The sequence below is a fragment of the Thunnus albacares genome, chromosome 14, assembly GCF_914725855.1.
Source record: "Thunnus albacares chromosome 14, fThuAlb1.1, whole genome shotgun sequence".
Taxonomy (NCBI): Eukaryota; Metazoa; Chordata; class Actinopteri; order Scombriformes; family Scombridae; genus Thunnus; species Thunnus albacares.
In genome coordinates, this window is record NC_058119.1 from 24878148 (window position 1) to 24890156 (window position 12009).

The window sequence follows — 12009 nt, forward strand, 5'->3', positions numbered from 1 at the left end:
ATATTTATAAGTAAATACAATTATATTTATTAGGCAAGGCTACATGGATTTTTTATATTTCAGGAAAGTTTTTTTTTCCTTTGTTTTTATTTGTCTTGTGATATTTTGTTGTGTTGAAAACGATGTTTTTTTTTAGATAAACTGAAGGTGCTCCTGTGATTAAATCTGAAGATAAATAAAATCATTTAAAACCAGATTAGATCCGTCTGAAAAATTCTGTCTGTCTATTAATAAAGTTAGTAGAATATTTTAAGCAACAATAAACATATTAGGGATGCTATTAGGTTTTTTGTTGTTGTTTTGTTTTTTCTTCTTTTTTTTTCTTTATTGCAACACAAAAGACAAAAACACTAAGAACACCACGAGGAAGACAAAAACAGTCAGGAAACAAGTTGATGTTAGTTGTTGCGTGTTGTGTTGATATGTTGTCGGTGTGTGTGTGTGTGTGTGTGTGTGTGTGTGTGTGTGTGTGTGTGTGTGTGTGTATCTGTCAGTCTGGAGATGAAGTCTTTAAGGCGGATGGGTAAAATCATAAGGCTAGAAGAGAAAAGAATAGTACTGCTGCTTCCAATTAGATATCAACATACTTGGTCTAATTAATTCAACATTCTCCATCTTCCTGTCAGTGTTTGTGTGAGAAAGTGAAATTCAATTGGCTGGAGAACAGGATGACACGCAGGATGGTGGCGTGGCTTACTCAACCCAACGAAATGTATGTGTTTTCAAGAAAGAAAGAAAAAAAAACCTGTAACAACCTTCCGCCACAGACCTTGATCGTTGTCTCTTGTGCTTTCTTAGCGCCATCTGCTGGCTGGATGAAAGCTTCCCAAACGTAATCATGAAAGACAGTCCAGATATTTCTTATTTCTACACCAGAGCACAGACTGTTCCGCAAATCTGGTCCTGTGGATCATTATTTAAGAAGTGAAAGGTATCTAAGGCTGTTAAATAACTGTAGTGGAGTAGAAAGTACAATATTTCCCTCTGAAATGTAGTGAAATGGAAGAAATGTAAAGTACAAGTACCTCAAAATTGTACTTAAGTACATTACTTGAGTAAATGTAGCCTACTTAGTTACTTTCTACCACTGCTGTTTGCACTACAATCATATATTCTACCTCTACTTCCTGTTCTATTACTAGACCTACTTTCCTCTACTTGACAATTACTCTCCAGTTATTTAACACTTTAAAAATTAAAGTTCAAACACACTGAGCAATAATAAGAAATATATAAAACAGTTAGAAAAGTGTCTGTGTTGTTGTGGGGGGAGGCTCAGCCAGCTTGTGGTCCAGTTTATTGTAGGCCATTAGGTAAAATGACTTTATTTCCAACCAGGAAGCACAATCTCTCCTTTCATCTCCTTGTCTTTCTCTTTATGTCACACACACACACACACACACACACACACAAATACACACTCATGCACAGTCCAGGTCACACACAGACTGAGTGGATGTGTGAGACAAAGACAGAGAGAGAGGCAGCAGACTGTCTGAATTGCCCCAATAAAAGTCATTAAGTTGAGGAAATGGTGGTTGTGACGGTGTGGTGGTGTGGTGGTGGCTTTGCGGTTCAAGGTTCATTAGCAGCCTTGGACTCGCTGTGGTGTTTCTGTTGTCTGGTCCCGTTGTTGTTCAAAGTCCGGGTCCTGGACCCCCAGATTGGAAACAGGAGAGAATACACATGAGACAGACACTGGTGCTTATTTTTTTTTCTTTTTTATTTGACACTTTTCACTCATGGATGTTACATTTTATAGTATTGTAACCGGGGGGCCATAATAACTTGTTTAATAAGATTTTTAATTAGTATGGTTGTGTTTACGACGGCTCCAAACTAGTTGTGATGTCAGATTTTTTTGACGAGCACAGAGAAACTTTCCGCTTTCAGCACATACGTCATTCTGCAAGATCAAACATCCAAATTAATGAACAATAAGCTAAACACATTTTTGAGTGGAAGGGGGACTTTACATATTAAACTCTAGTTGCTCATTTTCCCTTAAAGCCTTTTCAAAACAAACTGTTTATAAAGATACTGCACCACGCTGTCAAATCCATGAATGCATCTTTTTAAATGTACAACATACTATATATTGAAATATAATATATACTCTTTTCTACTGAAATATAATATATACTTCTTTATAATATATATAAGTAATGACTCACTGATAATGGTATGCAATTCAACATTTAATCACATTTAATTATCATTAAGTACTTCATTTTAAATCAAAGTAAACCAAGAAACGTGACACTTTCTTATTCAATCTTTACAATATTTTACCTCCAAACACAGAAGCAAAACGGTAACAATACAAATATCAGAACATTTTACTGTAGATTGTCTTCGCTCGACTATAATTATGATATTCATAAGCTATCTAGATGGTTAAATTTGATTTTATGAGGTATATATTACTGACATGAGTTATTAACTTTGGAGCAGGCACGTCGGTTATGAACAAATTCACGTGAAGTGTCGCCATCTGCTCGGATGTTTGTTATGCCGTAAAAGCTCGAAACCTCATTAACGCAAACACACACACGCCGTTAGATTGTCAGCAGTGCACGTCACCTTCCAAACAACAAAAAATAAACAACAATCTCTGAGATATGAAGCCCAAAATATGACAGACGTGCATGTCATATATTTGATGTTTCTCTAAATTTTGTCTTTTGAAGTGAAAAGGATAAAGTATATATATATATATATATACACATTCTTTGGTATTTATAGGACTTGGGGGCCTGAGGCAGAGAGAGGTTTACTGTCTTCACACTAAGCCACATGACTTCAGAGAGACTTTGGGTTCAAATAAGGCAAGAGGGCCATTGTGAATGTGTTCTTGATTAAACGTTAAGAAGATCAGGAGAGAGGAAAGAATATGTTGCTGTTTTCGGAGGCCCTAAACACGAGCTCTGGGATCAACAGGATTTATTTATGCGTTGGACTGTTTGTTTTATCTTTTATTTATGACCGTGTTATGATGATTGGAACGATGTAGCGCCGCGCTGATGTTTGCACAGTTGTCAGAGTTTGTGCGTGACGTTCATTGCGACGAAAGACTTGTCTCTCACTTCCTTCACCTTCATCCATCCGTCCGTCCGTCAGAACAGGTGATATCCCGTGTAGTACTGCAGTCTCTCTCTCTTCAGTTTCTTCTCTTTCATTCTTCTGTTCTGGAACCAGATCTTCACCTGTCTGGAACAGCACAGGATAGAAACTTTGATTTTCTTTGTTCTCTAGCTGAGTTTATTTTAAAACAGAAGCATGCAGAGACACAATAAAACATAATAATGTTATTTTTCTTCAACGTAGAAGACAGAATGTTCATATGTGGCTTATCTGCACAATGTTCACCTCAATATTATTGATTGGTTATGCCTGCGATATCTGTTCATACTAAATGAATACGATTAAGGTCAAGTTTACGCAACTAAAACAATCTGGTTTAAGTCATAGAAACATCATCAGTAAATATCAGTATTAAGTTTCAAAGCCAGGACTGTAATGCCACTGAACATTAATTATTAATAGATCTACAACAATATCTATATATCAGACTATATAAGATTATTGCAGCTATATTGGTATCAAAGTGTATATAGGCCCTAGCACCTTTACATATTTTCTTCCATCAATGAGCACTAAGTTCATTTTTCTACTGTAAAATGTCCTGCTCAGTATGTATCTTGGTCACACTTTTTTTTTAAATGTAAAAATCTAAGAGATCTGTGTCAAGATTGTTTGTTAACATTATGTGTTTATATTAAAAAATAAATTCAGGAATATTGATATCAGTGTCAGCCTCAAACATCCAGCAGTGGTCTGGTTATAGGCCTTATTGCTAATGTTGTTGAGTTTTTCAATGTTGACTATAAGATTATTAAATTTCAGCCATATTAGAAATGTTTTCCCCCTCGCAGATTCAAAACAGGCTTACCATTCAAGGTTACCATGAAATTTTTAAGCAAGCACTTTGCTAGTAATTCCTGTTTTGCTACACTGCAGACTGTGCAGTATTTAATTAAAGTGCCGAATAACACCTGGTGAGTGCAGTAACAAATATCATCTTATGACCCTAATTCACTCTGATTTAACCCCAACTGATTCAGATTTAGACGTGCTCTCTTTTATAAGTGTATAACTGTGCTCCTGCATCCCATTTCACAGCTTTTTTCAGAAGCGAGAGTCAGTCAATCAGAACTAGGGTCCGAGCCTAATTGTTTTATAGCGCGATATATGACTTTTCATTAAATAAAACTCAATTAAGAAAATATTCCGACGTGCACGCACCGATCTGTCAGGCACAGAAGGTGGGACAGCTGCATGCGTCTGTCCCTGTTGATGTAAACGTTGAATAGGAACTCTCTCTCCAGCTCTCTGAGCTGCTGCTTGGAGTAAGGACAACGCTTCTTCCTCTTCACACGAGGCTCTGCTGGAGAGAAAGACAGAAATGATACGACATGAAACACGAGAAAGGCCGGTAAAGATAAGTAGGTAGATAGTTAAAAGGACAATTACTGGAAAAAATTACCATCAATTTGAAATAATTAACAGTAAAAAAATAAACTCTTCACATCTTTCCAGTTCCAAGGCGCCACGTAGAAGGTAATAACATCTGTTTTGGCACTTTTAGTCAAATTTAGTAAATGACTTATTTGGCAAAAAGATGAAGCTCATGTGAATTGAATTGTGACTGAATTTAAGGTGAATGCCAAGGTCTGAGTCAAAACACTTAACATGACCTTCATGCTGCTGTGTAGCTGTTTTAGTGAAACCAGCTTCAAATTAATGCTGTTATTAAAAAAGGGTTCACATGGGGTTGTTCGGGTATGCCGCAATTTTTAAGCTATAGACAGAAGCGTGTTTATCCAGGCCCACATACACGGCCCGTTGTGCCCACATGACTGTCTCTTATTTCAACAGCCAGCCACTGTCAGAGGCAGCAAACAGGGAGAAAATTGGAACGTGAACTAACTTAATTATGTCGTAAATGGATAAAATTTCACATTTACCACTAAAAGCGTGTTAATCCAGCTGTAGGCCTCATTCACATGAATACAATTTTAATATGAAAAGCACTATTTTAAAATGAAAAAAATCAGAGCTTATCTATGTACGCTGTGTACACATCTAAGATAAGATAAGATAAAATATATTTTATTGTCCCTGAGGGGAAATTTGACTCGGGCAGTAGTGCTACATGCAGCTGCAATCAACCTAAATATAATATGTGACCAACAAACAGTACAGTGGTACATAAAAGACTTGTATCTAATCACTTGTACTGCCATATTTGAATTACTGTGTGGAGATATGGGGAAACACCTATAAAAGGCCCTTACAATCATTATGCATACTACATAGAAGAGCTATAAGACTAGTAAACAACGTTGGATATCATGAACACACCAACAAACTGTTTTTAAATTCACAGGCTATGAAGTTCATGGACCTGGTAGAATTTAAAGTTGCACAAATGTTGCATAAAGCAAGAAAAAAAATCTACTTCCTGGCAACATATAAAAACTGTTCTCAGACACTCTGAAAAGCACGTGTATTCAAACCGTGGGGTGAATTTGTTGAATGGGTTGGAAGAAGAACTTACGGAAAGCAGAAGTATAAATCAGGTCAAAAAGAGGCACACAAAAAAAAAAAAAAAAAAAAAAAAAAAAAAAAATGTTTTTGAGAGGTTCAGGGATGAGGAGGGGGCGTAGCTTCTCCCATGACTGTGATACTCACGCTGGATGCTCTTATTGTTGTGTTTGTTACTGCTGATCATCAGATAAATGTTTCCAGATGTGTGATAAACACTAAGTATATTATGTACAGTATATTATATTATGTAGGTCTATAAGAGAAGTATTAGAGAAGGGGGCAGGAAATTATAAGTATGAACTTCCTCCTGCTCCTTTTCGGACATGTTGTATTTTTTGGTTTGTTTACTGAGAGTTACTGTAGTTGCTTATGTTAAATATTACTATTGGTTATTGTTGTTTATGTTTTGTTTTTATTCCTGTTTGTTTGTTTGTTTTATACATGTTTCGAAATAAAGTTTATCAAATCAAAAATCAAGACACAATAATAATTTAGGAGTAGAAAGTATTATGTAAATATTACACGTGCCCAGAGTAATACCTAAACATCATAAAACGAGGAATGAAATCAGGGAAACCATACAAACAAAATTCATAATATGTTAAAGTAAAAGCAACAATGTTTTCATACTTACGAGGCACGTAAGGATTGATCAGGTTGTTTGTTAGATGGGAGGAAAGAAAGCGTAAAGCGCTTGTTTTTACATTTGCCGGCTCTGTAACGTAGCTGAAGGTAATAGTTCATATTCAGAATATAGAATGAATGAACATCTGTTATTGAGGAGATTATGTATCATTAAATTCTTTATGCTTTAGACTACACACGCCATCTTTAAATGTTAGTAGGTATGTTACAGCGTAATATTCAGTCCTGTATCCCAATACGCTTTATTGAAAAGAAGAACCTGATTTAATAAAAATATATTAGACTGAATAAACAGAAGGAATCAAGCTACAATGAATAAATTAATACATACAAGAGTTAACAATTGTTCCAGACGAAGGCCTATAAATGACTTGCCTGGCGGCCCCGTCTGGGCCTAAACTGGCCTAGACTGCATGACCCCAGCAGTCAGGTTGTTATATCAAAACATAGAAGAAGACTTTGAAATATACATAAAATATAATGCTTAATATTTTTTACTAAAACAGGTTGATAGTTAATAGATCTGTATCAGGTCTGAGGGAGTCACGACTGACGTCAGGTTTTCTTTTTAAAGGTCTTCTTCTCGTCTCGTTTAGGTATTAAACTATTAAATATTCTGTCATTAAAATGAAAGTATTGAAAGACTTGACTTACTCGGGGCCTGACTACAGTCTCCTCCACTGCCGCTGGATAACGGCGCATCCTCCTCGTCCTCCTTCCCAGCCTCGGGTGACCCTGACCCCGCCCTCACCTCGCTGCTCTCCCCGCTGTGACAGCTCGTCCACGCGGCTTGCTTCGACTTTTTTCCTTGTTTGCTCGCAGGTGAAATCTCCGCTTTCGCGTCCACTCCTTCCTCCGCCTGCTCGAAAAACCGGTCGAAAACCGGCGGCAGGATTCTGTTACGACCTGCCTGGAAGAAGAGATGTGAGTCCGGATTGAACGCCGTGTATCTACCGGGGAGACTCAACGGGTCTCCGGCGAACGCCTGTGCGTGAAGACGGGAACTAGATGCACCGTAAACCGCCCCGCCGTGTAGGAAACAGTCCTTACTGGTGTTGAATATCGTTTCCAGCGGGGATGGAGTGCGCTGGTGTTCGAGATAAACAGCTTCCCCCGGTAAGTTGAAGCAGGCAGGCGGCGGAGAGGTGATGGAGCGCCTCGCCTGGAAGAGGGTCCATTTCTCCGGAGGAGGATGCTGCTGCCGCGGCTCATGGTAGCAGTAGCCCCGATACTCCGACAGCCTTATCGCAGAAGGGGTGCTGTGATCAAGCAAAGCTGTGCCGTTCTCCATTAAAAACGGCGAAGTGATGGAGCCAAAGTCAGACTTTGACGGATATGTGCAGCTTGGTAAATACATGGATAATTTTTGGTATTTTAAATTTTAAATGGCTGTGGTTTGTCCAGTAGCCTAGAAAGTGTCATAAGACGTTTTTCTCCTCCTCTATTTTCACATGGGGCGCAGCAAATGAGTTGTTATTGCCTCAAATACAGCAATTATAATCAATATAATCTATCTCTGCATTGTGATCAAAGCCTTGAGAGCTAAAACAAGAGACATAGGCTACATAGGATATGAATAATAAGCCTATCTACACATCTCTTCAACCACAATGAAACATCTCTCAATGTCCTCCGGAAAGTGAGGAGAACAGAGTCTTTGACCTTGAGCCTGCCCACACTGGGTCTGCTGAGTACAATTAACGAAACCATGTTTGCAGGGCTGCATGTTTTTGCACTTAGGCCATGTCAAATCCAAGCCTGGCCAGCCCCAAACACACACACACACACACACACACACACACACACACACACACACACACACACACACACAAGCAAAAACTACTAAGTCTGACTTTATGACATGCTATAATACAAATAGATTGTGGTAATAAAACAAATCTTACAGGGAAAACAGACAGAAGTCATAAGAGTGTTCTGTATACTGTATGTATAATAACAGTGTGTTTTTCAGGCACAAAGAAAAACACTCCTCTGCATGCAGATTGATTCTCTACGGGTGTGTGAACATCACAAGATTTTCCTGGATATTTCTGACCTGTAAAACCACACCTGACGTCCAAAGCAAATTTCTTTGAATTTTCTTGGAAATGGAAGGAGAACAAACAAGTCTCAAAGGAATTTCAATTTCAAAGCTCATTCTGAACATTTATGAGGAAGGCTTAGTTTGGGGCTAAATGTACTTAGTCCTTTTAGAAGTTTTTATACTCAGAAATCATCCATCTCGTCTCATGTGCCTTTGGGCAGAGTCCAATAAACATCTCATCTTTTCAGCTCAGGAGAGTGAAAGCTGTTTGGGGTCTGTTTTTGCTTCCTTTCATACTTTTTTATCGTAGCTTGAGAGACAAAAATAAATCAATTGGCTTGTTGTAAAGTATAATTTAGGGCCGGAGCAAACTCTGATTTATCTGTAGAATACAGTCCTGTACTCCAGTGACAACAAGGTATTTAGGGTCAAAATTTATGTGAAATATGACTTGTTTAGGAGAAAATAATAATTCTAACTTTCCTGATTTTTAAGGGACAAATATTGACTCTGATAAGTGTGTTTTATGACAGTATTCAGCAACTTTAGTTTTGTTGATTTGCACACCAAAACAGCTGAATTTTGTTTTTAGCAGTGTGAGAAATCTTGCAAAGTTGCTTTCATGTTAAAACTTGATGCAAACACGTAATGAAATTCAATAATCAGCCCGTTATTTTGCAGACATGTTCATTTATGTTTCTTTTATTGGTGGATTTTATGAATCACAGCAATTACAAACTAGGTTTTCGTTAAATCTTAATATAATATATACTGTTTGGAAGTTGATCTTTCCAACTCTCTGTCTTCAGACCGTTGTTTGACATACGTCATATAGATAAAAATATATTTAAAAAAATATCTTCTATATATATTGTTTGCAAAATTATCAGTGTTATTACTGGCGATAGCAGCCTTGTTGTAGTACTACAGTTGTGATAGTAGCAGTGGTTGTAGTAGCAGTCGCTGGTCATATACTCACAGCAGCCTTTGTGAATGCAGTAAATACTGGCTGGTGACTAGTAGCAGTACAAGTAGTAGTATTTGTTGGAGTAGTAGTACTAGTAGCAGCAGTACTGTATTGCATTTATTGGGATCATATAGAGTGTTAAACATTAATGTTACCATTTGATGTGTTGTACCAGAGTTAGCTTATGGCTAATTTTCATCTGCAGTCCCTTCAGCAGCTCACAATTCAAACATATAACAGCAGAAAGCAAAAAACACACAGCACACATAATACAAAATACAAAGCTACACACAACAGCACACCACACACACTCACAATGTCAACTAGAAATTAATAATGGAAGCTTGTCAAAATAAAAGCAAGATTATCTGCGTCCATGAGAAGACCATGAGATGGAATTTAGAGTCAGCGGTTACAGTGCTGAGTAGTTTTTAGCAGATTTTTTTAATTTAGTTTTGAACGTGCTGATGGAAATGCAGCTCTTCATATCATCGGGTTGGACATTCCACTGAGTTGTGGCTTTGACAGAGAAAGCTGACTGATGAAATGGTCTGGTACTATCTCGTATAGAGGATATTTTGGAGGATCTAATAGAACTTACTGAGCAAGTGTACACAGGAGGGGCCAAACCATTTAAAGTTTTTTAAACTCGGCACAAATTTGAGAATAATCTAAAATTCAAACCAATGCTACTAGCAGACAAGCTGGCCAGCAGCAGTAACAGTATTAGTCCAGTATTAACAGTAATATAATATAAGCTATTGGGAGCAGCAGCAGCAGCAGCAGCAGTAGTGTTAGTCAGTATCTTAACAGAGGTGGTTAGTTATACTGTAGCAGTTGTCCTCAGGTTACATCTTAGTCATGTCCTCATGATGTATGAGCTATGTTAAAGGAAAACCTTGTGGTGGGGGATTTTCCCATTTATTGCTTAATAAATATGTGTCTAATCAAAAGACATTTCCTATTTCATGCATTCACTCACCATGAGGACATCTCGCTGAGAGACAAAAGTGTGTTGTCCTTATGGAATAGTCACTGACACTTCATACCCGGAATCATCTTTTTGATCTCCTCGATGTATGCGGACCATATAATGTGTGCGATTCTGATATGGCCTTTGATGAGCCCATAGGCTCTGCTGACTCCATGAAAGTGTTACTGGATAAAGATGTGTGTGAACTAAGATGACTGTCAGAAAGAATATAATGTGACATTGAAGTTGATTAAGACTTTATCACATCTAGGACCCCTAAACTGATACATATTAGACCACAGACCCCCATCTGATAAGATTTTTGCTTATAGATATTTTTTGCTGGGGATGCCCTGGAACACCCTCAAGCACCCCATTTTAATAATAAGAATAAGAATAAGAATAAGAATAAGAATAAGAATAAGAATAAGAATAAGAATAAGAACAATAATACATGATAGTTAAAGGATGGTTCACAATTTTTCAAGTCTGTCTTAAAACAATATATTAACACTGAAAGAGGTTTTCCTCACTGTAATCATTTCTCCTGTTCATACTGACTATTAAAAGATCCCTTCAAATGTGCTTTATGTTTAAGTGATGGGCGACAAAATCTACAGGCCTCGGTTTTGGGCAAAAATGTATTTTCTGAAGTTTATATTCAGCAGTCTGAGTTAGTCATATCAAGTGGATATCTCCCACATTTACAGTCTTTTTAGCATCACATTCCCTCTTTGTATTTATCAGACAGTGTTTTCCTGTTGAGCTGCGGTGGAAGTATAGTAACAAAAAGAGGGACTTTGACACTAAAAAGACTGTAAGGTTGAAAGATATCTACTTGATTTGGCTAATTGTGGCGGCTGAAGCTTCATATTAGCTTCAGATAAACTTTTAAATACATTTTTGCACAAAACGAGGAGTATCCACCCATCACTTAGATTGTAAGTGCATCATGAAGGGATCTTCTAATGGTCAGTATGAACAGGAGACATTTAGACACATCACAGTAGGAAACATCTCCATCACTAGTTTGCCTGGTAGTCGTGGCTTATTAGTGAAAACAGTGACACCCTTAGGCTACACTCACAGAACTAGAGTGACTCCAGGTAACTGATATATAGATTCTGTACATCAACTCACTCTTAGCTCGGTGTTTGTGATCTCGGTGTTACATCTCGTAAGCGTGGGTGATTTGGTGCGAATTCTACTTTGTAGCATTAAAGTCCTTTTTGGTGCTAAAACTCAAGTCAAATGAACAAACCAGATGCAGACCTGAAATGTGCATGATGGCTATATTTAGGTCATCACAAATCATAGGCAGATGTAAGTCATTAAATCAGCTGAAAATGGCTCCACCAGAAACCCCTGAAGAAAAAGGAGTGCAGTATAAATACCTTTGTAGTGTTTGGGGATTTTTTCCCGTTTGTTGAACAGTAAATATTTATATCTAATGAAAAGACCTGAATGCTCAGCACAGGGACATGCGTATGGAAAACCCTTCCATTAGGGCCTGTCTGTTCTTTTTTTTTTTTTTTTTTACAACTTCTTCCCCTGTTTTTGATCTGATTATATACTGAACATGTTAAATGGTTAATTACTGGACCACATCACAGTTGCTCTAATAGTTAACAACCCAGAAAACATGTGATGACCTCTAGTAAACATGCTGCATGCTTCTGGATGTGAATGCGCCTGTGTTGTGTGTTACGTCAGGTTGTGTGTGTTTGTATAAAACGCCTTTAAAAGTGTAAAAACAGCTAATGAATTATT

General features: G+C 37.6%; 1 protein-coding gene across 2 annotated transcripts; it reads right to left on the reverse strand.

The window, feature by feature from the left end:
• Positions 1 to 2196: 2196 nt before the first annotated feature.
• Positions 2197 to 7849, reverse strand: LOC122996520 (homeobox protein Hox-D11b-like). Of its 2 annotated transcripts, none has more exons than XM_044371998.1 (3): positions 6910 to 7849; positions 4306 to 4444; positions 2197 to 3210 (listed from the first exon to the last, which is right to left on the reverse strand). In XM_044371998.1, the coding sequence occupies exons 1-3, from the start codon at positions 7610 to 7612 to the stop codon at positions 3117 to 3119; spliced, it is 936 nt and encodes a 311-aa protein (XP_044227933.1). In that variant the 5' UTR covers positions 7613 to 7849; the 3' UTR covers positions 2197 to 3116. The 2 variants fall into 2 exon arrangements, with proteins under 2 accessions (XP_044227933.1, XP_044227932.1); XM_044371997.1 differs by having other exon boundaries at positions 4306 to 4447.
• Positions 7850 to 12009: the final 4160 nt, after the last annotated feature.